Genomic DNA, 26,760 nt, shown 5'->3' with positions numbered 1-26,760 from the left:
GCCTCACAGTGGCTGAGAGTTCAGAGCTTTAGTCAGGGTGATGTCTCTCGCTCTCACTCTGAATCATGCCCTCCCCGGGCTAATTTTGAGAAAGGTGAGATGGGAGAAAGAGGCACCTCTTTGGGTGTCTACACTATGAAACAACTACACTACAATCTATATTCAGTAGAAGGCATGTCCCATAACAACATTTATGTATAGATTAAAGAAGCTTTGTTCTGAATACATATTTGCCTATATGTCCACTCCACATCCAGAGGTAGTAAATGAGAAAACGGGGAAGCTTTCTCACATTAGCACGTAGTTTCTCAGTCGAAAGATAAATGTTGTTTGAATCTGACTAATATGCCAAGAGGTCTGTGCATAGGAGATCTTGGGGTGCATTTCTGAGAACCATAAATAATAATCAAAATAAGATGAAGATCAATCTACCCTTCTAAACTGGGCCTATATATGTGCTAATCAGCCAGCCTGCTTACACAGAACAAAACTTATCTTTGCTTTATCTTGATGCAGGTTCACTGTTTTGGTTTCTGTCTGTGGTTGAAAAATGTGCTTTCAATTGTGCTCAGACTGAAATGAAGTCACCATGGTGACATGGTCTGCGGTACAGTGTGATTTTTACAAAGGGGCCTGGCAGCGAGAGAACTGTGCTTCTCTTCGAGCTGTCTCCGGGGTCCCGTGCATGTGTACTGTATGTGCAAGTCTGTATTTGCATATATGTGTCCTATTGTGTCATCTGCAGTGTGTGTGTGTGTGTGTGTGTGTGTGTGTGTGTGTGTGTGTGTGTGTGTGTGTGTGTGTGTGTGTGTGTGTGTGTGTGTGTGTGTGTGTGTGTGTGTGTGTGTGTGTGTGTGTGTGTGTGTGTGTGCGTGCGCACGCGTGTCACACTGCAGTTACTCCCTCCAGTGGCCCTGGAGACAGCAGAGAGCATCCGGAGCAGCTGGGGCTGTGAGCATACTCCATCCCCTCTGAGCCCTGCTGAACACTGGGCTGGGCAGAACGCAGTGGTAACTGTACTGGGACGTAAGGGTGGCAGAGAATCCTCTTAGGCTAATTAATTATATTCATACTGCTGCCACACTAGGACCTGCCAGCCCTGTGCTGTCACATTAGTAAATCAAAATGGATGATTATAGCAATCATTTTTGTAAGAATGCTCATGCTGTGCTGTAAACAGTTATGGAAAGTTCTTGGAGGATGCATTTATTTGAGGTTAACCCTGTTTATAATAATGACAGATTACATCAACACTTTGGTTTTAATTTGGTTTTAATTTTATGCGTGAAGAAAGTGTGCCCGTCACTATTGCTGAGGTCCAGTGAGGGTGTAAAGTCACCGTAACTTGTGAAAGTTAAGTAAAGTGTTGCCGTAACTTCCTCAGCATCATCTGTCTGTACTGATGCTGCTGGAGCAGCAAATTCTGCTGCAGTTGCTACTTAGCTCTAGAGCTAAACCTCATCCTGTGGAGAGACAGAGGCCTGAAGTAAGCCGCTAGAAAAACCAACCAGAAGATTGACAGAAATCTGGCAGCCAGACAAGAGAGAGCTCTCCAGTGCATTCAAATACTGTTGCAATTTGTCTCAAACAACTAGTAGAAACAAGCATTTTTTATTTTTGCACTACAGATATGATTGAGTATATATTTTGTCTTTGCTAGGGAAACTTTTTTATCACTTTAACAAGGGATGTGAATTATTTTTTTTATCTGCATGATTTATCCAATATACACAACAAAAGGCATTACTTCACAACAGCTGTACTGCCATGTCAACATGGAACTGTATCACTCAATGAGTATATACTGTAAGACTGGACTCAGACCCAGATGCTGGCAGAAGCAAAACTGTGAGGAACACGCTTTAGCATAGAGATGGGCTGGGAGATATTATTGAGATAAGCTGGGAGAGCCTGACAAAACAAACAGCTGGGAAGCTGATGAGGCTAAAGATAAAGACACTGTATCATGCAATTCATTTCTTGCAAGTGTGTATTGGCATATAGTATCATAATCAAATATACATTTGAAATTGAGGCTTTTTGAGAGTTGAAAGGCTAAATATAGCTTGTGAGTTTCAAATTCAGCTTTTAGCAGAACTGAAACTAAATACTGAAAAAAAGTGAATTTCAAGGGGATCTTTAGAAGTTGGCCACCACCTTTGCCAAATACATCACCTGGGCCTCCCAAATCCGGATCCAGTCCAATGGAACTAATAGACATGTATTTCTACAGCAGAAATACACCTGTTGGTATGACAATATTTCCTCATGGTATTTACACATGGTTTATCATAACCCTTTTGCCCTTCATGGCAATTAAACAAAATCACAAGACAACTGAAACAAGAATAAGACATATCAGATTATATGTGTAGCATATAAGCACATAACAAGGTGAGCTTCTGATACAGGTTAAACAGGTTTATTGTTATAACAATTTCAAGGGCCACCAAAAATTGCCCAGTGGGGTGGCGGGGACCATTTTGAGATCTGTTCATGGCCTTAAGTCATAAAGGCTCTCTCCCAAACTGCCCCAATTAAAGTATGTCCTAATAAGACCGCTAACAAATCTATAGACATCCTACCTAACAAGGCTTGGTCACCAGCAGTTGTTTTGTAGTGACATCATGACATGCGCTTTAAATCCAGAGACAAACGCTTATGCCAAACCTAAACAACCCTAAACAACCTTCAAAAGCAACGCAGTACAATTGCCACCAGAGGGAGTCGTGGGATAGGATAGAAGCCGAACGAAGAGGTATCCAAGTTACACTACTCCGGTTAAAATAGCTTTGCTGTTAATAAAGCTTTTGTCCCACCATCTCACGGTTGAACTTGTGAATATCAGCCAGTGTTTCTGCGTGGTTGGAATCGATTACCTTTAAATAAATGAGTACAACACTTCTGGTATACGTTTCTAAAAAAACAACAACCCATAAATGTATACAATGTTATGTTATGATTTTCAATAAGCGTTGTTCTCCTTTCCCGCCGAAACTTACGTGGCTGATATAAGACTTCTGAAGTCTCGACATCTTATCAGTTGAATTTTACAAGACGTTGGCTAATTAATATACCAGCGTTAAGAATACAGTAACTTGTTCGCTAACTTAATGGTATTTGTACTTATATGATCGGTGGATGTGTCTGGAGACAAAAAAGAAAAGATTAATGACAACGAAAAGGCCCAGGAGGGGAAAGAATGGCAGCAAATGAAGATACTTGGCGGTACTATTGAGAGGAGAAGGAGGGGACAGAGATAAACACCGCCCCGCCTCCCATCTCTCCTCCTATCTCTTACTTCTCATTGAGTGGTTAGGTCAGTGTTAAAAAACGCACTTCAACAGCACAGTGCACGCGTTGGATGGAGTAGCTCGGGTCTGTAGTACATGTAAACCCGTACCAATGTGGCCTTAAATGAACAGACAAGTGTAGAGAAAGGTATAGAAAGGGAGAAGGAGATATGTCTCCAACAAGCGACTGTAGAAACTGGAGAACCTGAAAAGGTAAGGTGCAATACTGGCCAGTTTTGTCAATTGATGCTGCTACACAAATTTGTCGTATTGTATAATACCTGCTTGTTATGCTGAAATAATTCTGTAAATTGGATTTACTGTACATTGGGCTAGCTCGTTTGCTGGTTGATTGAGGAATAAATAGACTGAAAGATAACCACCCTACTTGCACAATGTGTTAGCAATCTAACGTTAGCTAGGTGGTGTTAGCGAACCAACATTATTACTAACGAGCCTTTTCTGTTAGCTAGCTGGATACATTCTGCTTGCTAACGGTTTTACAAGCCAGCAAATTTATTTACTTCAGTGTCGGACAAGCTATTTCATTTTGTTCGGGGACGATCAATTTGATTTGTCAATGACCGAAATATTTGTGCGTGTCCATGTTCAGCTTTGTTCTGGGATATTGTTCTGGCTACCAATTTGTTTCAACTGGGTAAGGGCAAGTGCGCTGAAGCCAGCTGTTTCAGTCAGCGTTGCACACCTGGTGTGTGTGTGTGTCTGTGTGTCTGTGTCTGTGTCTGTGTGTGTGTGTGTGTGTGTGTGTGTGTGTGTGTGTGTGTGTGTGATTTTTAGATAACGGACAACCATCTGACGTTAACCAGTGACTTGGGTGGCTAACTGGCAGGTGATGTAAAGGACTGTGTGGACATATATAGCTACAACCCAGCTAGCTGTAATGTTCATGTGTTGGTAACCAAGTTATTCAATAGTATGTTGTCAAATTCTTGAGTTCCATGTGTCTCTTCAGAGGATGTTATTACGCGGCATGTAAACTTTTAAATCTCCTGTTGGTAGCTAGCAGCAAAGATGGATAGCCCTCTTTTGGAACTGTGCACTATTACAGTCGAAGTTCTAGTTATGACATATTTTTATAAATTGTAACCATCCCAAGGAATAAAAGAAACAAAACCACAGCCCCCTTTCAAAACATAAGGCACATTGACTGGTGGCGCACAAACAATTTCTCACCAAAGTTCTTATTTCTTCCCAACTGAAACTGTGACTTTACCAAGCTCACACTTTGACATTTACACGCAAACTGGGCTGCTGCAGTTAACATGTCTGACGCTAAATGACTTCACCGTCTGACCACTCTGTTTCAGTTGGAATTACATTTGAAGGCTGAGTCAAATCTGTATCCTTATTTAAATGGTATATAGTCATTGCACAGGCATTATTGTATGCAATGTTATGAACCTGGATTGCAATGTACAGTAGGTTGATGGCAGTATATTGTCACTATTATCACTAGTTTGTGTCAAAGATGCTTGCACAAGGTAATGCAGTTTTCACTGGCATTGAGGTGTCTGCGTTTTTTATACGACGGGCAGTTAATTCAGTTTTAAGAAGGTCATTTAGCAGGGATTTCGTTTTTTTTGTTCCCTTGTTTCTTGAAATTCCTGTTGCAGACTCCAGCACGCCGAAAGGAATTCTGAACAGCAGCCAAGAAAGGTGCTTTAGAATGTGCTCATAAAATCACAGCATCCCTCTTTAATTCCCCAACACGTTCGGCTACTTCGGTTAGGTCAATCAAGCCTGGGGCTTTACACTAGCTGCCCGAAGCAGAGGTTTGGGTAGTGGGGGTGGGGGCGGGGTAGAGTGCACAGGAGTGCAGTTGAAGTTGAAAGGTGATCCATCCCTGTCTGTCTATCTGCATTTTCTATGCCGTATTGATCTGGGCCCCTGGTTCATCCTGCAGAGTTTCCTGGAGGTAGGTGCAGGCACGTGGCAGATGCAACCAGCTCACGCCACTGAGATGGGCTCTCTCTCTCACGTTCTCATTATTGCCTCATCACATCCTAGCATCGCGAACTGAACTGAAATTAAAGCACGCTCTTGCATTCCGTTGCTCTGCACTCATGTTCGTATAAATATACACATTCCAGCAGAGGTGCACACACACCAAACATGGACTCAAAGGCAAGGTCTCGCACAACTAGTGCACGCGTGATCACAATCGGATTATTCGTAAATAGACACCCAATTTAACGGGTTCTTTCTCTCTTACACAAAAAGGGATGCTGGACTTTATTTAACAGTCCAAGCATTCCACCTGCAAACATTTACTGAAATACTTAAACAAATTGTTCACTTTAATGCTAACCAGTTGCAAATATTTGTTCAAATGTTGAGTGTTTTTAGTTGTTAACTTTGACTGCTATCCCATTTCAGAATAATTCACTTTCCTTTCCTGCAGTCTGGATTGTATCATGGGAAATTAAGGCAACTGTCTTTGTTTATTGGCCATCAGTATTTCCTCTGCCATGGGTACTGAACATGATTGTATCTTTATTTCCCACAAAGTCATTGGGCATTTCTTGTGGAAAAGGCCAAGTCGGCATTTCATACAGTAGCTTGGTTGTTGTCATAAGTGCATTCTGAAGTTCTTGATGCAACTTTCATTCATTTAATTCAAACTTGCTGTTTTTTTGCTTAACAATTTGCAGCTAGGTTATAGTTCTCATCAAATGCATTGACGCAACCTGCTTGTTAAACTGCAGATACAGCAGCAAATTGGGTCCAGTGGTGTGGGAGAAAACTGTATTACATTTTTCACCCAAGTGTGGAATGTGCTTGTACTCTTTCGGTGTGGGACAAGCACTCGCTCTCATCAAAAACGTCACGTCAGCTTCTGCTTCCTTTCACTGTACGGCCAGCTGGGCTTTTACAGGTACTGAGTTTGCAGAGGACACGTTGTTAGCAGTTTGAAAGTGGGTTAGAAAGTGGGTTCCCAACTGACCGCATTGAGTTATCCTGACGCTTTCAACAGGATAAGCCACCTAGCTGCCCCCAAGACCTTTATTTAATTCACTGTGTTTGAAACAATAGACTGTTGGTTACCATATTCTACTATTTCTATGTCATGGCTGGCTTCCCGTCTGCAACAAGGCATGCAAGGGTGCAGCCAAGTTGTTGACATCATCTTACGGATCTTGGAAGGAGGCAGCCTGTAGCGTAGTGGTTAAGGTACATAACTGGGACCTGCAAGGTTGGTGGTTCAATCCCCGGTGTAGCCACAATAAGATCCAAACAGCCGTTGGGCCCTTGAGCAAGACCCTTAACCCTGCATTGTTCCAGGTGGGATTGTCCCCTGCTTAGTCTAATCCAATTTGGATAAAAGCTTCAGCTAAAAGAAATAAAATTTAATGTAAAGCTATACTGTTCTTTTTGTAGTTTAATATCTAGTACCTTAAGACAACAGGTCTCATCTCAAAGTTATCATGAAGGCCATGTGTGCTGTTCATCAACTGAACCTGAAACCCAAGCCAATCTGTCAATGTTTTTTGTGCAAGCCCCCACAGTTTATTTTCAGTTCCTGCTCATCCAACCAAGTTTTCAGCCAAGCTATTTGGATTCATTTGTGGTTTAGCACAAGAACTTGCACACATTTCAGCTAACTACGAAGTAGAATGGGCGCACATTTGATTACTTGAAATTTTGTCATTGTATTTCCGATATTCCAGAATGGATATGTTCACTCGCATTCTCTAGCCTCCCTGCTGTCAAAACTGTTAATCTCAACAGCAGGGAAAATAAATTGCCAACCATATTATTTCCGCAATAAAACAAGACTTTGTTTGTACTGCTGGCAGAATCACTCAAAGATCTGCTGAAATGCTTCTGTACGGTACAATCACAGGGCAAAAAGGTTACTGGGTATTAGCAGCGATGAATTCCGAGCTTCCTCACTGGGGTGTGAGTGAGGTGTTTGGCAAGATGAACTACGTAAATATTTCAGGGTTATGTTTTAAGTGGTCTTAGAGTCCTCTAGATATTTTATTATTATTATTATTGAATACGTGAATATTGAATGCAATTCTTTACTCCAGACGTCTATTTGGAGTAAGAGCTGATGCTCTAGGACATCTGAAATGTATTGGGTTTTCTTCCCCCTCCACCTTGTACTGAGGCCATGCCTGTGATATCATGTGTAAGAGAATGTGAGGCAAAATTAGATTCTGGGATCAATGAGCTTTTCAACAAACAAAAGAACATCAAACTGGTGTCCTATTCCCTCAGCGCAGGGTAGGCTAAACGAAAGCATGCATTTCTTCTATTTGATCATTTAAAGAACAAAAATAACGGTGTGCGAGATGCAATTTGTATATTTTCTGGAAGATTTAAGTCCATCCTGGTGTTTGGATGGATGAGCAAGGCATTTGCTGAGGCAGTGATTTCTCTCCATAAAATTGCAGGGTAAACATTGCAAGCCTGTCTCGAGCCATTCTGTGTACGCTCGTGCTCCATAGCCTGGCTGCTGTCACCACATCCTCCACAGGCCTTACGTAAACAAATACATATCCACACGGGCTCAGATTAAGTAGAGATGATGCTGCATATCCAGAGCCTTCCATTGTTTTATCACTGACTCGCTGCGCCAGAAGTTCATTTAACATGCCAGAATGAATCCCAGTCAGATGCAGTGTTTATGACCCAGTGGTTGTAAAATCAATCAATGTAAAATGTAAAATAATACATATTTTTCCCTTGAGATTTGAAGTATACGAAGTGCATGAAATGTTCTTGCCTGAGGCCCAGTGTGTTGGCTTTTCTGATAAAAAAAAAAAAAAAAAACGGTTACCTGATCATATCTGTAGGCAGACAGACGGTGGATAAGTGGCTGTTTTCTTTCAGAGGTTAATTGAAAGGGATCCGTAGAACTGGTGGCATAAACGGACTTTGGCACTAGGGCTGTGCATCGCATGTGCAGTAATCACCAAGCCCAATCAAACCCTCAGTCGCCCGCCCATCGCTCATTAACAACGTGGTGTCGTTAGCACCAGTGGATTGTTTGCGGCTAAGGAGAGATTCAGGGAAGAGTAAGTGTTCCACTGGTGCGTCGTTAAAGTCATCGCTGCGTATGGAGAGGGGGCAATAGCGTGGCTGAGAGCCCAGCAGAATGACACACCGTGCACAGGATGGTCAGATCAGTACTTAGCGCTATCAGCTTTCACAACATTGATTGCAGCCACAGCTAGCTTCTGACAACCGCATGTGACGGGTGTTCCATTTCAGAAAGGTTAATGGGTTTTGTTTTTTTTCTAAAGGGGTGTTTGCCGTGAAATCTGTCTTCCCATGATTATGTTATTACGTACGGGATGTTTTTCATATTCATGGCTAGTAGAAGTACCAAAAATCTGTTCAGCCCACAGTACTTCAGCTTTATTCATTTTTGCCAAGGTCAGTCTGGAAAATGGCAGAAACCGTTTTTGTTTTCAATTGCTGGGTTTTTATCAAATACCCTCCCGAATGGCGGCAACTCTGATTTAGGCATCCTTTCCCATTGGGTAATGAATCATAATGAAGTGCCCTAATGGTATAAAGTGAGCGGTTCCATTCGCTAACCATTATTGATTTTTGTTTAAGAGCGGCATTCCTCAGCAATTCCATCTATTCATTGCAAATTGGGTGTGTAATAACAATAAATTCAGCTGCAAGTAAAGATTATGGGTGCAAAAGAACATGCTTACACATGCCCTGCTGTGCAATTACCCACACCCTTTATAATTATTTTGATTTAAATCCACATGGAATAAATCTGCATTATCTTGCTACTTTTTAAATTAATCTAATTTATCATGGAACAGAATTGTGGCCTCTCATGACTTCCTATTTCAATGGTAACGCAATAAAATACATGCGGCATGCATCACCACGGAAACAAATCAAAGGATGGTGCTGGGGGGCAGAGACGCATTCACGGTCACCAGTCACGGACATCTGCAAAACTTGGTTGCTCCTTGGAGACTCAAAGTCTCCAAATCTGTCACCCGATGCCACCTACATGTTAATAAACTTAAGGTAAGGGTTCCTGGAAAAGCCTCTATTGGGCTCACTCACAAAAATAAGTGTCTGGAGGTTAGAGCTCGGCAATTTGATTGGACCATTTATTATGTTTTCAGAGTGGGGCCTTTTGGTCACACCAACCTGAGGTAGATTTGGTGTCAAATGACACTGCATTACATTACGGTCACTTAGTGGACACTCTTATTCAGAATGTCGTACAGACGTGGAGATCATCATCGTTCATCTCGGGGAGACGAAAATGCAGCATCACCTAGAAGGCATAGAAGGCCTGCTTATAATCAATAAGTGTAATGTAAGCTTAAAAAAACAATTTTTGGAAAGGGAATGCTTAAATTGAGAAGGACACCGCACCTTTGGTCTTCGGTGGGATGGGGTTGTTTTGCAGCTACCTGTCCTGAGGCTGTTATTAAGGTCAGTGAAACTCCTGCAAGTGCCAAGATTTATTTTGGGCAAAAAGCTGGATCCTACTGCCAGGAAACTACAATTTTGAATTAAAGACGCCAGCCCAACAGACAACATGCAGGCCAGGAGGATTTAACACCCCGAACCAACTCACCCGCCCAAAATATGCTCAACAATCCCATAAAACGCTACAGAACACAACTCTAATTATCTTTGTGATGGGAGAGTGCAAAACCTACTGAGAATGTGACACAGTTTAGGGGAAATTAATCATTTGAGCAAATTGCCCTTTTGGTTGATTCTATTGAAAATATTCCGCTTCAATAATAATTCAACACTTGAATTAAAGTATAGCGTAGCACTTGCATCTATTTATTATGCACATTTAATTCCCCTTCATCATGGGTGTTAATAATTTTGGAGTATAAATTGGTTGATTAGGACAAGTGGTATGTTTCCCACTACCGTGATCTGCCATGTGTTTAGTTGGCCGCATTCGTGATGGGCCCCCTGTAGAGGTGTTGGGTGTGTGGCATAGATGTGTTCCTGTCACAGTGGGTGTATTGTTTCTTCTTCTTTTTTTTAGCAATTGCCACTGGGATAAAAAAAAAAAAAAAGCATGGGTACAGCTTTTGTGATTTTGGCTCCATAGTAGGATTCTATTGAACCCTTTACCCAGGGTATCTTATGCTTGGGACCCTGATATTGTGGAATTGAGACCATTAAAAAATAAAATAAAGAATATTATGTGCAATCAGAGTAAATTTAGGGCACGGTGTGAAATGTAAGGAGAGAGGGGAACTGCTGATGTGTTCCCCTCAGGAGTATGCTTTCAGCAGAAGGGGACACCTCCAGCAAAACTGCACACTCCTAAAGTTGGCAAGGTGTTGCTTCCAAAACAGGTGCTTGAGAAAAGGAAGGACTAAAAAAATGATCTAATCTAATAGCAAAGTTAATCTACCAGAAGATATCCTGAGGATGCCGGAGGTGGAGGAGTGCATGGGTGTAAACGGGAGGAGTGGCGATGAACAGAAATGTATAACCGGCTTATGGAGATCTCGATACAGTTGATTTTGTGCGGTTACCGTTGACCTCCTTTTGATGGTGTGTGTGTGTGTGTGTGACCCTTTCAGATTCTCCCATGGGACATTGTGGCGGGCCATCCTGTGAGTGGAGATGTTCAAAGAGAAGCCTCCTCCCGGTGAGTGCGCGCCCCCGTCAGACCGCTCACCTTGGTCACAGGGTTACTATCAGTCACGGGCTGATGCTATATAACGGCACCTATGCGCTGTGTGACATTCAGCGGATTCGCAGATCCTCTTTCACGCGCTGTTGTCGATGCACGATGCGACCCAACAGAATCGCCAGCTCAGCCAGTAGTAAGGGCTGACAAGCTGTGCAATCTCTGTTGGCAGCTGACGGGGCAGAACCGTGACAGGGTTGAGAGTGGAATAATTTCATTTAAACGGGCCAAGTCTAATGACTACCACTGGTGTGAGTGCTCTTCTGCTTGGCCACCTGTCTCTACTCCCGGTACTCCAGGAGCTAGGAGGAGAAGGAATAGTGCATTTCTTGTGCACTGCTGGTCAAGATAAGTTATTGATATGAATCGGAGAGGAATATGAAAAGATTAAATGCGGTAGCCGATAGCGATCCTTCTGCAGTACAAATCAACATATGGTGAGGAGATGAGGTGGCCCCTGGTACATGCATCATGTTTTGAAGAGAAACTGAAGATAGGATTATGATAAGGTATGCATTTACACTAAACCGATTCAGTTTTGTTTGGAAATCACAATTAAATTGAACAAACCACAGTATTTGGCCATATATTGTTCTATTGTTTAGTTCTTAAGGAGTGTGTGCTTGCTCTGACATTGCTGGGTCCTGCTGTGATAAATTGCTAATTCACCACATTCAGTAAAGTCCTTTGTTTAACTCGGTTAAAAAAATAATATTTCTGGATTGATCGATGGATAAATTGAAGAAAAAAAAAGATAATCTTTGTCAGGGGTGGCCTGTAGTGTAGTGGTTAAGGTACATGACCCGCAAGGTCGGCGGTTCGATCCCTGGTGTTGCCACAATAAGATCCGCACAGCCGTTGGGGCCTTGAGCAAGGCCCTTAACCCTGCATTGCTCCAGGGCAGGATCTCCTGCTTAGTCTAATCAACTGTATGTCGCTCTGGATAAGAGCGTCTGCCCAATTCCATTAATGTAATGTAATGTCTAAAAAGTCCATTGGGCATAGACAACCCCCCATAGACAACCCCATTTTCTTTATCATCAGTTGAAACGATGAATGCAGTTAGTTAAGCCATGCACAGGATTAAAATGAACAAGCCGGCTAGGCTAACCAGTTGACCTTTATTTTTTATTTTTTATTGGGCATTCTGAATTGGCAGAGAATTAAAAAAAAATAATAATAAATGATAAACTTTAATACTAAATTGGGTGAAAACAAAGGAATCATGGATGAAAATATTATTATATTTTTATATTATTATATTTTAAAACTGATTTACTTGGTTCTTGAAATGGTTGGAAACTTGGCCAATGACCTGGATCAGTCAACGCGCGCAGTCTGGGTTGAGTCTGCAGGGATTTTATTCACGTTCGCCTGGAGCCTCGGCACCCTCAGCTCAGCCCCGTCGCTTTGTTATGCCTGTGTGATCTTAACTGACACAGAAACACCTGCTCATGCTCTTCCCAGAGGCCTGAGAGTCCGTGCCTTCTCCCAAACCGTGTCCACTGCTGTTCACAGACTTACAATATGCCCATTATTATCCTTTGTGTGTATCAAAATACCTGTGTTTTCTGCTTTTCACTCAAACTTTGGCAGCGATTGTGGTTGTCAGACCTTACGGACGATGGGCACCTGAGAATTCACTGGAAGCACAACAGGCTCTCCCTCAGCCTGACCTTGGAGACCATGTGACCGTCCAGGTCATCTGAAAATGTTGACTTCCTGTGTGATATGCAGAATTGGGGATTGAGTCATCTGCTGGAGAGGAGCATTTAGCCTTTCTAAAATTATGTTCACGTTGGTCCAGGGATCGGGCTGCAGTACTGGTACTGATGAGTCGGTAGGTGTTTGTTGTTATGGCTTTTAGCGCTTTTCACACCAAAGTATTTTGCAGTAAATAGAATATCAGTATTTTCACTACGGGTAGCATTTCAGAGCATTTCATTTAATTTCTAGCAATAATCAAGCCATATTAATAAGGCTATTGTATTAGTGCTTTAGGAACAGTGTTGCATTGATTGCATACCTTAGCATCTATTTTGTTGGTGTAGTTGTCTAATGTAGCCAGCAGGAATACAATTCGGCAGCATAGGAAATGTATTCCACATGTGTAGCCTATTTAAAACCTATTAATTCCTGCCAGGGCTCTCCCGTGTGCTTCTGTACTGTTGCGCATTGCAACAAAAAAAAGCTTAGAATCTGGATGCACGTGCACACGTCTGTGCGTGTGCGAGTGTTTGACTGCCTGTCCTCTGTTCGCGCTCGACCGTATTTGCCGCATGTGTACAGACACCTGCCTCCCCAATCACCTTCCGCAGTGTCCTAGCTCACCTCTTCCAAACAAGCGACCTGCCAAAGTCATACAACTGGAGTGTCTGTGTCGCCACTTTGGCTCAAAATACTCTTTTCGTCCTCATATGTTCGTCTCTGTTTGAGCCAAAATGGCACCTGGTTTCTCTCTCCAGTGACCCGTTTCTCTCCCACGCCCCTGCAGATGCAGTTGCCATAACAACGTCATTCGCTGCCAGCTATTGGTTACACCCTCAGCAAATCATCAACCGTACTGCTTATGTAATGTATAAAACCAGCATTGTATTTCTGTGGCGCTAGTGTGTATCTGAGAAGCATGTATATGTTATTGGTTGTAACGAATCTTTACTTTATTGGTTGTAGTGAACTCCGAAAACAGACGGCGCATCTACTCGTCTAGGAAAAGATTCTTGCTTTTACTGGTTTTATAGTGCGACTATTGTAAAACACAATCGATAAGTTTTAAGCAGAAGCAGAATTAAATTAACAGGACGAAATGCGGCTAGTTAGCAATCATCAAAGAACCACAGAACAGGATCCTACGATGGTTGATTGCATCTCGGAGGATAACAGGATTGTACCTAGCCATTTTTTTTTCAAGCAATGAAGTGACTATGCTCAACCTTATCAAAAAATCTACCTCCGCCGAAAGATTTGTTTGAATAATGTAAAGCTGTAAATTTGGCATCGTTTATGTCAGAACCAGTGGTTCGTACGCTTCGCATTTGTGCAATGAAGATAATTCATAAACAAATCGCCACCGTTGGACAGGTTTTATTTCTGTGACTGTTAATTCGCTGTTCGTGACAACCTACTGTCGTTTCAGTTGATGATTGTCAACGAAGATGTTCGAGGGCAAATACTTTGATAGCATCGTTGCTGTACAAAAGTACTAAAATTACCTCCGTAATCCTGCAGCAAAACAAGCGCGGAGATGGAGAGAAAACTTGATGAATTAGTCTAAATTCACAAGTATCTAGCGATTTCACCTTTGATTGTTTTACGTGCAGAATCTAGAGCGCTGTGTTCCGTCTGGTTGCACGTTTCACTGTCTCTGCGCGTCCTCATCCACAGTTACAACCATGTAAAGTAGACTTTGAATACGCATACAGAAAAGGCAGTCAAATATGACTGTACCAAAAGATATTCCCGAGAAGTGGTTTCCCATCGTTTTGCCGCTCAAAAGGAAAAAACAAGGACTCAATGCGGCTAAAGAGGAAAATAAAAGGACAGGTACCAGCATTGCATTTAATTATTAATTTCATTCACATTTGGACTAATGTGCTTGAAATGCTTACAGTTTCAAGTTTTTATTTCATTTTTATATATTCCTCTTCTGTACACCTAATTCTTCTAGGTGTTTACACCGTGCTTTGGGTTGTATGTGATTTACCTTGTCAAGCTCCGTATCTGCTACTGTTGAGACGTGCAGGGTAATGACGTCACAGAAATCCACCAGAATTGTGGATTCCGATGCTCGCCGCTGCCTTCTCGGCAATCTTTACAGTTTGTCAATGTTCTGAATAAAAATATGACCATTCAGTGTGTCGCAATCCATCCCTTCCTCACACCCCACCACTCATCTCCACATCATGTCATTTTTCTCTCACTAATCTTTTTTTGTTTTTGTTTCATCATCTGTGTGTGCGCCCCCCACTTCATAAACTTATTTTTTCTTCCATTGTTGCTTCCATCCCCTACATGCATACCAGCCTGACCCTGTGGGTTTACATGCCACCTACCTTCATAGCTCACATATGGCCACCTGTCACATTCACTACAAAGGCTGCTCTGGTCGGCGTTGGCTAAAGATTGACCAAGTGTTGCAACCCTTTTAAGGGTTGTATTCCTGTATTCCTAACTGAATATTCCGTGGCTCATGTACCGTAACAGTCAGCAGTGTTGTTGAAAAACCAACTTAGAATTTTGAAAAAAACATTCCCAAGACATACACTTTAAAGGGTTAGTTTGTCAAAGCGGTGGGATGCTTCTTCATTTAGAGTCTGCAGAATTACAGGCTGCTTGTTCTACTTTGATAAATAAATTTTCCTCCTGTCCCAATTTAAATCAAGTAGCAAGCTTAAAATATCCTGTGCTACTTTTCACACCGAGCTGCTGGCATTCTGGCTTTCAGAGCAGGATGCTCTAAATTAGCCCTGTTAGCACCAGCGGTAAACCCCTAATGTGAGATATGTGTCTTCATGACCTTCCCCATTCTCACATGCTCAATGTGCTGCTCCTGCCGGTTCCTAACTAGGCTGCAAAATGATCGATTCAATTTTTCATGATCCCAAGAGGTGACTCAGATTCGAGTTGAGCTCATCTGGTGTGAAGTCACTTCTCTGGACTGAAATGGAGGTGCGGCCGTAGCCACCAGCGTTCTCTTCAGGGACTCACTGCACCATATGGATCGAAGTGTCCACTGTGAAAAATTAAACTCAGATTGCAGGACGCCACACAGGCTGCTGATGGCCAAACGAGCCAAATCAGCCTCTGTCATTTATCTGAAGCTGAAGAGGGTGAAACAGGGCACATATGACTCTCAGAACGGCCATATCCAGCGGTGATTTAAAGGTACTCTCGCTGATTAGGCTTTGTCCCTTCTCCTGGGGAGCCTTGGCTCGATTTATCTGGGACCTTCACATCATGAAGGTGAGATCCAGGTCAGCGCTCACCAGCAGAGGAGGGGAAAAAAAAAAAAGAGCAGGCTGTCCCAATAAATCGCTTTTCCTGCACTCGCGCTGACACATTAATAATGCCCTTCTCTTTAGCTCCTGGTTTGTTGATTTCTGCATGATAGTGTAGGTAATTGCAGGCTAGCCTTCATACGTTGTCTCGGTTTCCTATTTGTGGCTGACAGCAGCAGTCCTGTGAGGAGAGTGCGGTTTGTGTTTACTGCTTTCATGTCCTCACCTTGCCACTTCTGGTACTGATATCTGTGATGAGTTGCTGGGTCACATGTAAATATACGTGGCGTACGGGTCTCTGTGGCTCTGCATTCTCACTCACAGGCCACTTTCACAGCACATTACGAGCTTGTGGCCTTATGTTAATTGCATGCTAAAATGTCATTGACGATGGGGGGCATGGTGCATGTCAAGAGGTAGTTGTATATGTCCCCATACATATTACTATGAACATGGTACAAACGCAATACCACAAATGCATGTCTATGCATATTCATATGACTCTATCACTGTAAGCCTGATGTCAACACCAGTAATGAGGATCGTGATGCGTGATGCATGAAGACCTTGTACTTAATTTTAACATTTCCCGGCGGTGTGATGCTGAATTGCTGTCTGGAAACCTGCATGGACTACGTTTTTGGTTGATAAGGCATTATGTCATCGCTAGCCAATGGGCAGATAGGATCAGGCAGTGGAGAGTATGTGTGTGTGTTTGTGCGTGCTTGTGGGGGTGTGTATGTGTGTCTGTGCTTGTGTGTGTGTGTGTGTGTGTGTGTGCTTGTGTGTGTGTGTGTGTGTGTGTGTGTGCGCGCTGCCTGGGCAGGGGGTGTTGATTTCTGCACAGAGAGGGAGACGGCCACTGTGACCTTGATCGTGATTGCAGTCAAATGCATTCACTTATATCTACATTCTGTTAAAAAGACATTTTCCAGTAATAATGGGAGAGCAAAGTGAGTGACTCCTGGTGCTTCATGAGACGTAGTAGTTTTTCATTACCAAGGACCAGTGTGGCACTCGTATTAGCCCTTATCTCTGAACTGTGGAGTTGCTATCAAACAGTATGCAGCAGGGCGTGTCACCCTGGCCCAGTCCTCGCCCCTCAGTTCAATGTCAGCTTTAATCAGCCAGGCTAAACTGTGCTTTTCATACCGCATTGTTATGAACGAGCTCTGTTCTGGACAGGAAAACCACAGACCTTCAGACCTTCTCCCCTCTGCTTCCTGTTTTTGAAGAAGTTCTGCAGGTGTTCTCATTTTCTCTCGTGGCCTATGGTAAACGGTTGAGTTTCACCATGGGTTTTTTGCGTATTTAGTTCTAGCTGGGGTTTTGTCTTCACATGCTGTTCTGAGTGTTGCTGTTTATAGTCCAGAAGCAAAACTGCACCTGCCTTTGTTGCATTAGCCTGGGTTGGTGGTCGTGGAGTGCTAGTTCCTCTGGACCTTCTTCCTGCAGCCCTGCCGCTATTGTGTGAGTGTGTGTGAGTGTGTGTGTGTGTGAGTGTGTGTGTGAGTGTGTGTGAGTGTGTGTGAGTGTGTGTGAGTGTGTGTGAGTGTGTGTGAGTGTGTGTGAGTGTGTGTGAGTGTGTGTGTGTGAGTGAGAGTGAGTGAGAGTGAGTGAGTGAGAGTGAGTGAGAGTGAGTGAGAGTGAGTGAGAGTGAGTGAGAGTGTGTGAGAGAGTGAGAGATGGACAGATGTTGAGGAACAGGGACATTGAAAAGGATGTGATCCTACGCACTCAAAGGAATGCACAGTTAGGTAGGATAGTTTTTTTCTTACAGAGAAAGGACACTTTCTCACAGAGTGTGAGAGAGCCAGTGGTATTGGTGTGAAGTGGTGAAGGTGAGAGTTCACAGCAGTGACAGCAGATATGCGGTGATGAACACCAGCAGAGAGAGAGAGAGAAAGAAAGAACAAGAGAGAGGGGGAATGGAGAGAGAGAGTGTATTATGTGCACTGCATATACTGCTGTCCTTTTTTCTTTGCTCTCACCCCCGGGAGTTTTCATTTTTAAGCGAGCTCTCCTCAGTATTATGAGTCAGTGGGTGAAATGGGGCTCCCCAAGTAGCCTGCACCCTGGCAGGGAGGGAGAACCACGGGGGCCTTCCTCTTATCCTCCACACTTTCTTTGCCCCTTCAACCCCTGTCTGTATCACCTCATCTGCAGACTAAACATTTTGGCAATCACTTGCATTGAATTGAATGCACTTGCATTCCCATATCTTCACAGTCTTGGGGAAGGAGGACATGGTCACTGGCTCTTGCACAGGGTCAGGTCTATATTCACTGCTAGTGAGGCGCCAGGCTTCAGAGAGTACCCGGCTGGGACTGGAAAACTCAACATGGAGCCCTGGCACTGACCCTCAAACTGTGCTGCAGTGTACATGTTTAAGCATTATTCTGCCTGACACCGACAGCACTGGTTTGCCTTCCATAGCAGGTCTGCTGCATTGGAGAGTTAGCAAGTACAGTAATTGGTGACAAACATTGCCGCCATGGATACACACACGGCAGCGTACACACAGATGGCAGCCGGCTCACCGTAGTGAGACTGTTAATGGGACTCTTCTGAACATTTCTGAGCTGGTCTGAAACGGGGGAAATGTGACCTGCATTAATTATTAACCTTCTCCCCCGTGCGGTACTGAAAGCGGGCACTGCGTGCGTGCGTGCGCCTGCCCGTGTGTGCACGTCGTACATGTCGAAGCGGTCACTGAGGTCCCCGTTGTCCTCCTATCGGCCCCGGCGCTGTCCTGTATGTCCTCCTACACTGGCCGTGACATCACGGCGGTCTGGCGGAGTGCAGCTGAGTCTGCGCCGTGGGGGGGGCCCCTCGGCGCCTCCGTTCCTCCCGTCTGGGCTCCGGTGCGCCTCCGCTAATCCCCGGAGCCAGCGCTGCTGTCGTTTCTGCTGCCTCAGGCATCCGCGGAAGTACTTAGGTGTGCCACGTAGAATCGGCGTCCTGATCTTCAGTGGTATCGACTGCGGAGGTTTATTATTGCAGGGTCGTTTCTGCCTCGGACAGGCGCGGCTGCAGTCCGCCCGGCCCGCCGTCTGCGGCTCGGGCTTCCGTAATGCACTGGTGCTTTTTAGTCAGAGAAAATGCTGATAAGTATTCTACTGAATTATTCGATTAGCTAGATCAGGGATACCTCAAGGCCATAGTCCGGCCCCCAAGGGCAAGATTCTGCCCTGATAAACCGGGGCGGTTCTGAGTCCCACTCCAAAATGGCCTGCCGCCACTGAATTGAAAAAAACGCTGTTGACTTTGGATCGAGTACTTGTTTTTGTTTTTTTTCCCCCCCGCCCCCATTCCTGGATGGAAATGTCAGCCAAATTAGGAACAATTAAAGATCGTAGATAATTGCTCCAAGTTCAGACCGCAGTCTGTGAATAAACTGTGGAGCGGCATCGATCGTGACGCGAACGCCCGCCCTACCTCACTCCATCCTCTCGGTCAACAGTGCGCTTGTGTGTTCTAGTGTGAGCCACACTTCTAGGTGAAAGAGGATATTGATCCGCCCAAAACAAACTGCCCAATTACAAGCTCTGAAATATAAAAGCTGTTGAATGTGCAAGGTCTCATCCCTGTTTAAAACTGAAGAGGTTTTCATTTCTCCCGTTCCACAGAGGAGGAGAGGAAGGTTCGTGCCAATGACAGGGAGTACAACGAGAAGTTTCAGTACGCGGTAAGACCTTAAATAACGGCAAAGCCAAACGCTGCCAAGTCAATTATACTCAAGTCCATTGTAATGCAGTTCTTATTAAGGAACAAGGGGTGACCGGGGCACTGTGCTTCTTGAGGGCTGCCAGAAAACAGACAAAACGCCAATGGGATTTATCACGTTCCTGCTGTATTCTACCAGTCCCTTTCCCCACTCTGTCTCTTCTTGTCCTCGATACCTTCGATCGCCTCGCCCCGCCCCACTTGTTGGAGTTATTGTCAATATTGCTGTCTCTCCGTCTCTCTCTCTGACTCTCTGACTCTCTCTTTTAGAGTAACTGCATCATGACCTCCAAGTACAACATCATCACCTTCCTGCCGGTCAACCTGTTTGAGCAGTTCCAGGAAGTGGCCAACACTTACTTCCTCTTCCTGCTCATACTGCAGGTAAACAAAGTCCTTACTCAATCTGTAAAGAAGAGTGTGAGGGTAGACGGTAGGACGAAACTGTGAGGTGTGAAGGGTGTCTGGAGAAAGCGCTAGAAGAACCCTGTTACCAGCTTCATCTATTAGTAGCTGATGTGTAGAGACATGGCTCTTCCTGGGCGTGCTCGTTCACCACTGAACACAGAGGAAAAAAGTGCACCCTGGCAAGTGTACTGCTCAAAGTACACGATGATGACCGTCTCTCACTGGAGTTGAGGTGTGCACAGCTCTCCAGCTTGCATATCATTTTTTGGGTATTATTCCAGACAAGGGACTTTCCTTTTCCTTGTTTTTCTGTGTGTACTCATCTAGTGCACCATACCTCTATGGGGTGCATGGGGTGCAGGTGTCCTGTTCCAAAGAAGATACTGAAAGCATAGTGAGTTGTTCATAGAATGTGTGTTGATGGGAAATGTAGGCAAATGCAGCCAGCAGTCGTACAGATTTGGTTTTGTTTCTGCCATGGCAACAGCAGGTCATTCAAGATTCAGAGGAACTACTGTATATGTTATCATTCCGCATGTTATCACTGTAACCTTATGTGGCAGTATTATTTGTTCATTTAAGAAATTAGAGAATATATTTATATTAAATAATTTGCTTTAGCTAGTATGTTGGTGTAATGCTGAGTGTAGTTAAGACCGTGAAGCGAAGGCTGAATCTGGATCCTGATGGTCTGCCCACCTCCCCGTCAGTCTCCAGTGCACGCAGTGAAGAGCAGTATTACGTAATGCAGGAGAGGAGGCGAGTGGGAGGTGCGTGGGAGGTGTGGGGGAGTAGAGAGTGTGGAGGCTGCTGTAGTGGGACGGGGCTATCGGTTTACCGGCCCCCGAAGGGCGCAGGTACCGGCTGAAGGGCACAGGTGCATTAGAGAGGGGGAGGGGGAGACCATGGGCTATGTATTAATGCCGCCAAATCCCCGCTGCCGGCTAATGCATTGTTTTAGTAATAAATGGCTTTCCTCTCTCTCAGGGGAATTGGTGCAGTGCTTACCATTCTTCTCCCCTCTCTATCCCTCCCTCCCTCTCTCCCCTCATTCTCTCTCCGTCCCTCTCTCCCCTCGTTCTCTCTCCGTCCCTCTCTCCCCTCGTTCTCTCTCCCTCTCTCCATCCCTCTTTCCCCTCGTTCTCTCTCCCTCTCTCCATCCCTCTCTCCCCTCATTCTCTCTCCCTCTCTCAATCCCTCTTTCCTCGCTCTCTCTCCCTATGTCTCTCCCCTAGTTCTGTCTTCCTCCTTCCCTCCCCTCCCTCTCTCTCCCTCCCTCCCTCCTCTCATTCTCTCTCCCGCTCTCACATCATTCTCTATCCCTCTCCCTCCCTCCCTCCCTCTCTCTCTCCCTCCCCTGTAACTACGGTTCTGTTTAAAGGTATTTTGGTCAGATTCTGCATGTTGTAGGACTACATAGCCCCTCCTATGGGTCTCCATCTTTGTGTCTGCGGCCAGCTGTAGTGCTATGGCAGCAGATGTTTTCCCAGGCTGAGGTCTCCCTCGCCTACTCCACGGCCCTCAGACACAGACTGTGCACTGAGTGAATGGGCCTTATCCCCCGGTCACTGGAGGGAGCTCTCATACTTGATGTTTCCTTTTCTCTGAAAGTTTCTTTTGAGGTGATTTCCAGCCAGAGTGTCCAGAAAACATATATGGCGAAAGTGCTGTCATGTGGCGCTTAAGCAGTCTTTGTTATCTGTCTCTCCCCACCATCTTGTTTTCTCCCCAAAAACCCGTGGGTCAATGGTGCCGATGCAGTGTCACTCTATATGTCTGTCAGTTATGTGGACGGTGACCCCCTCTCTCTCTCTCTCTCTGGTTCTCTCTCCCTCCCAGTTGATCCCTCAGATCTCTTCTCTGTCCTGGTTCACCACCATTGTGCCTTTAGTTCTGGTGCTGAGCATCACTGCAGTGAAGGACGCCACGGATGACTATGTGAGTGAAGGCGTTGCCTCCCACATCGCCGTTTCACACCCTGACTCATGCCGGTCACAGCCCTACCAATGCGATTGTGTTTTGTGATAAAGGAAACCTAGGAAATTATGCATGGGAATTCCGTTCAGTAAAATGCATTTTCCTTTTATTCAGTATTAAATTGAAACTGTATATCCTGTCACCTATCTCAATGAACGAAATAGAGCTGGAATGTATCCATAGTTTTTAGTTACGTTTAGAACGGACCCCAACCCTTGTACGACCCTACCGATTCTGAAGGAGACCAGGCTCACAGAACCGTGTTTATTCCAACCGTAAACACAGCCATACACAGCCCTACTAGCACTAAGAGAGAGAGTAGCCTTAAGTACAGTTTACAGCGCTGATGTGTCATGCAATGCTCAAACCTATAGAATCCATCTGTAGCCATTTATTGCACCTGCTGTATGCACTACAGTGACCCATAATGATACTGAGAGACCAGCCGTCCTTATTTTCCACAGCCCTGAAGCACGGCGCTAACACAACCCTACCGATACTGAAAGGGCAAGCGGCCTCATAGCGGCAGATTTACGACGCCGACGCACACGTATATCGCAGGTCTCCTGAGGCTAAGGAGAGCGAGGGAAGGACAAGCCTCACAGAGTAATGTTTGCTGCACTAGCACACAATGCTACAGGGAGAGAGCGAGAAGAGCGAAAACGAGAGATAATGTCCCCACGCAGCGAAGCTTACTGCCCTGACGCACAGCAGCGAGGCGTAAGGCTGCCCACACTGAGAGGGAGAGGGAGAGGGTGAATATCTGCCTCCCCTCCGCACGGCGCTGGCTGCGCTAATAGTGAGGCGGCACCACGCGGCGTCACCCTGTGAGAGAGACGCTGCAGTGTGCACTTCATGCTCACTCAGCCTGAGCAGATAGGCTGGCCGCGTCTGGAAGCAGACACAATACAGCCAGCACTGCAGTGTGCCTGTGACCCCAGAAGACTCCACGGTGACGAACTGAACTACAGCTCCCAGACTTACTGTAAAAAAAAAAACTAAAAAAAAACATGCATTCGCCACAGGTTATTATATTCGCCACAGGTTATTATATTCATCACAGATTATTACATTCATCACAGATTATTACATTCATCACGTTATTACATTCAACACAATTCTTGTGTCAAAGAGACAGAGAGATGTGAAGCATGTACACATTTCATACTGAAGTGTTGGAATATTTCAAAAAGTGAACATTGACCTTTATATTTGCCGTGGGTACAGATTCGTTTTTGTTCATGTGGTTTTCTCTCACCCGCAGAGCACTTACCAGCTCAGTCTGCAAACAGGGCCCTTTAGCTGCACGTCAGCGTTCAGGCATCATGTCTTCGATTGTTACCTGAGGTGTAATTAACGATGGCTGTGCCTGGGGCTCTGTTGGGGATGGCTTCCACTGATGCAGTGCACTGTGTTTCTGTCCTGCTGCAGTTTCGCCACAAGAGCGATAACCAGGTTAACAACCGGCAGTCTCAGGTCCTCATCAACGGCATGTGAGTCTCCAGTACGGGCTGCTGATTACTGTGCATGAGAAACTGTTGTGTGTAGTCACTCATCGTTGATTATGGGTGTTTATCGTGGATGTGTAGTCACTGATTGGTAATGATGAGTGTTTATTGTGGATGTGTAGTCTCTGATTGATTATGGATGTTTAGTCACTGATTGTTGATTATGGGTGTTTATTATGGATGCGTAATCACTGATTGTTGATTATGGGTGTTTATTGTGGATGTGTAGTCACTGATTGTTGATTATGGGTGTTTATTATGGATGTGTAGTCACTGATTGTTGATAATGAGTGTTTATTGTGGATGTGTAGTCACTGATTGTTGATAATGAGTGTTTATTTTGGATGTGTATTAATTGATTATTGATAATGAGTGATTCCTGTGGATGTGTAGTCATCGTTGGTTATTGATAATGAGTGTTTATTGTGGATGTGTAGTCATTGATTATTAATAATGAGCGATTATTGGGGATGAGTGGTTCCTGCCTATTGATTTTTAGTGATAATAGTGGATGGGTGATTGATTGGTTTGGGGTTTAAGCTGAAGCCTGTGGCCCTGTGTGCAGCATCTCTGTGACCACCTCCCTCTCTCTCTCCCTCTCTTTCTCCCTCTCTCTCCCTTCCCCTCCCTCTCTCCCTCTCTCTCCCAGTCTTCAGAAGGAGAAATGGATGAATGTTCGAGTGGGTGACATCATTAAACTGGAGAATAACCAGTTTGTGGCAGTAAGTCTTGACTGCTGAACCCCAGGGCAGAGTGTTATTCTGCTTCAGCAAAACAAATATATTTATATTTAATATTGATAATCTGTTTAATTTCCTGGAGTTGAAATAGTATGATTTTTGTTGCAAATATTATTTCAGTGCAAAGTTATTTCTTAGTTATACTACGCAATCGACCGTCGTTAAGTGCATAAATTCAATGGAATTACATAATCAGCCACACTTCTATCACTTATATCTCCCCCCTTTATTTGTGCATACTGCGGTTCCAGCCCCGTGAGCCCGTTTGACACATATGATGTTTCCTGCGTCATGTGTGCCTGAAAATTGTTGCAAAAGGCTTAGTAAACGTGGCCCATAGAATGAGTGTAAGATTTTTTCTCTTTTGCTTTAGTAAATGCAGCCTGAACATAATGAGAAACCTGTTTGGAAGGAGTCCCCTGCTTAATCAGATCTTGTTTATTTCATACAAATCAATGAATATTAAATTCTGAATCTGAATTCAGATCTTTTTTCTGACTTGGGATGAGATGAGAGAAACTGGTGTGAAGATGAGCTTCGGTGTTTGTATTCGCCTCCCTGTACCCTGCTTGCTTGTATAAAATATGGAGTTCTTTCCCTGTACGTGGATATGGAGCTCAGTCCTGTTGGAGATTCATATGTAGTCACTGATTATCCACACATAACGATTGACATTTGACATTTTAAATCTTACGCTATTTTGAGCACACAGATCCAGATTAGGTCCATTTTGATATATAGATAGCTATTTATTTGGCTGTAACTTGATGTTTTCATTGTTTCCATTTGGCGAACAGCGGTAATAAAACGCAATGGAGACGCATATCCTGGCTTTCCGCCATCGGTGCACGGCTTCAGTACGGCACACAGACTGGCTAATTGTGGCATCTGTGCCAAACGCCACTCTGTTAGTGCCAAACGCCGCTCTGTCCGTGTTGAATGTTTCAGTCTGTCAGTGCCGAACAGCGCCCCGTCAGTGCCGAACAGCGCCCCGTCAGTGCTGAATGTCTCTCTCTCACTGACCCTGTCTGTGCTGAATGTCTCTCTCTCACTGACCCTGTCTGTGCTGAATGTCTCTCTCACTGACCCTGTCAGTGCTGAATGTCTGTCTCTCACTGACCCTGTCAGTGCTGAATGTCTCTCTCTCACTGACCCTGTCAGTGCTGAATGTCTCTCTCTCACTGACCCTGTCAGTGCTGAATGTCTCTCTCTCACTGACCCTGTCAGTGCTGAATGTCTCTCTCTCACTGACCCTGTCAGTGCTGAATGTCTCTCTCTCACTGACCCTGTCAGTGCTGAATGTCTCTCTCTCACTGACCCTGTCAGTGCTGAATGTCTGTCTCTCACTGACCCTGTCTGTGCTGAATGTCTGTCTCTCACTGACCCAGTCTGTGCTGAATGTCTCTCTCTCACTGACCCTGTCAGTGCTGAATGTCTCTCTCTCATTGACCCTGTCAGTGCTGAATGTCTGTCTCTCACTGACCCTGTCTGTGCTGAATGTCTCTCTCTCACTGACCCTGTCTGTGCTGAATGTCTCTCTCTCACTGACCCTGTCTGTGCTGAATGTCTCTCTCTCACTGACCCTGTCTGTGCTGAATGTCTGTCTCTCACTGACCCTGTCTGTGCTCCGCAGGCTGACCTGCTCCTGCTCTCCAGCAGTGAACCCCACGGGCTGTGTTACATCGAGACGGCGGAGCTGGACGGGTGAGTGACACCCCTCATCGGACACCCTCTCCTGTCTCACACTGGCCTCCACATGCACAACACACTCTCCTGTCTCACACTGGCCTCCGCATGCACAACACACTCTCCTGTCTCACACTGGCCTCCGCACAACACACTCTCCTGTCTCACACTGGCCTTCCACACAACACACTCTCCTGTCTCACACTGGCCTCCGCATGCACAACACACTCTCCTGTCTCACACTGGCCTCCGCATGCACAACACACTCTCCTGTCTTACACTGGCCTTCCACACAACACACTCTCCTGTCTTACACTGGCCTCCGCATGCACAACACACTCTCCTGTCTCACACTGGCCTCCGCATGCACAACACACTCTCCTGTCTCACACTGGCCTCCGCATGCACAACACACTCTCCTGTCTCACACTGGCCTCCGCATGCACAACACACTCTCCTGTCTTACACTGGCCTCCGCATGCACAACACACTCTCCTGTCTCACACTGGCCTCCGCATGCACAACACACTCTCCTGTCTCACACTGGCCTCCGCATGCACAACACACTCTCCTGTCTCACACTGGCCTCCGCATGCACAACACACTCTCCTGTCTCACACTGGCCTTCCGCACAACACACTCTCCTGTCTTACACTGGCCTCCGCATGCACAACACACTCTCCTGTCTCACACTGGCCTCCGCATGCACAACACACTCTCCTGTCTCACACTGGCCTCCGCATGCAC

At 45.0% G+C, this 26,760-nt stretch overlaps 1 protein-coding gene across 2 annotated transcripts in view; it reads left to right on the top strand.

Moving 5' to 3' along the window:
* Positions 1-3,325: 3,325 nt before the first annotated feature.
* The window catches only part of atp8b2 (ATPase phospholipid transporting 8B2), a 55,614-nt gene continuing 32,179 nt past the window's right edge, over positions 3,326-26,760 (top strand). The window contains exons 1-8 of one of the 2 annotated variants that reach the window (XM_061233930.1): positions 3,326-3,506; positions 10,862-10,929; positions 19,598-19,656; positions 19,965-20,078; positions 21,942-22,040; positions 23,511-23,572; positions 24,237-24,309; positions 25,961-26,031. In XM_061233930.1, coding sequence (XP_061089914.1) covers positions 10,905-10,929; positions 19,598-19,656; positions 19,965-20,078; positions 21,942-22,040; positions 23,511-23,572; positions 24,237-24,309; positions 25,961-26,031 — 503 coding nt within the window. In that variant the 5' untranslated portion in view covers positions 3,326-3,506; positions 10,862-10,904. Of the gene's footprint in view, positions 3,507-10,861; positions 10,930-17,637; positions 17,726-19,597; positions 19,657-19,964; positions 20,079-21,941; positions 22,041-23,510; positions 23,573-24,236; positions 24,310-25,960; positions 26,032-26,760 lie in introns of those variants that run through there. The other variant, XM_061233925.1, reaches the window with a different exon arrangement.

The sequence above is a fragment of the Conger conger genome, chromosome 1 (assembly GCF_963514075.1).
Source record: "Conger conger chromosome 1, fConCon1.1, whole genome shotgun sequence".
In the NCBI taxonomy this organism is placed as follows: domain Eukaryota; kingdom Metazoa; phylum Chordata; class Actinopteri; order Anguilliformes; family Congridae; genus Conger; species Conger conger.
This window is presented reverse-complemented; position numbering and strand designations above follow the sequence as displayed.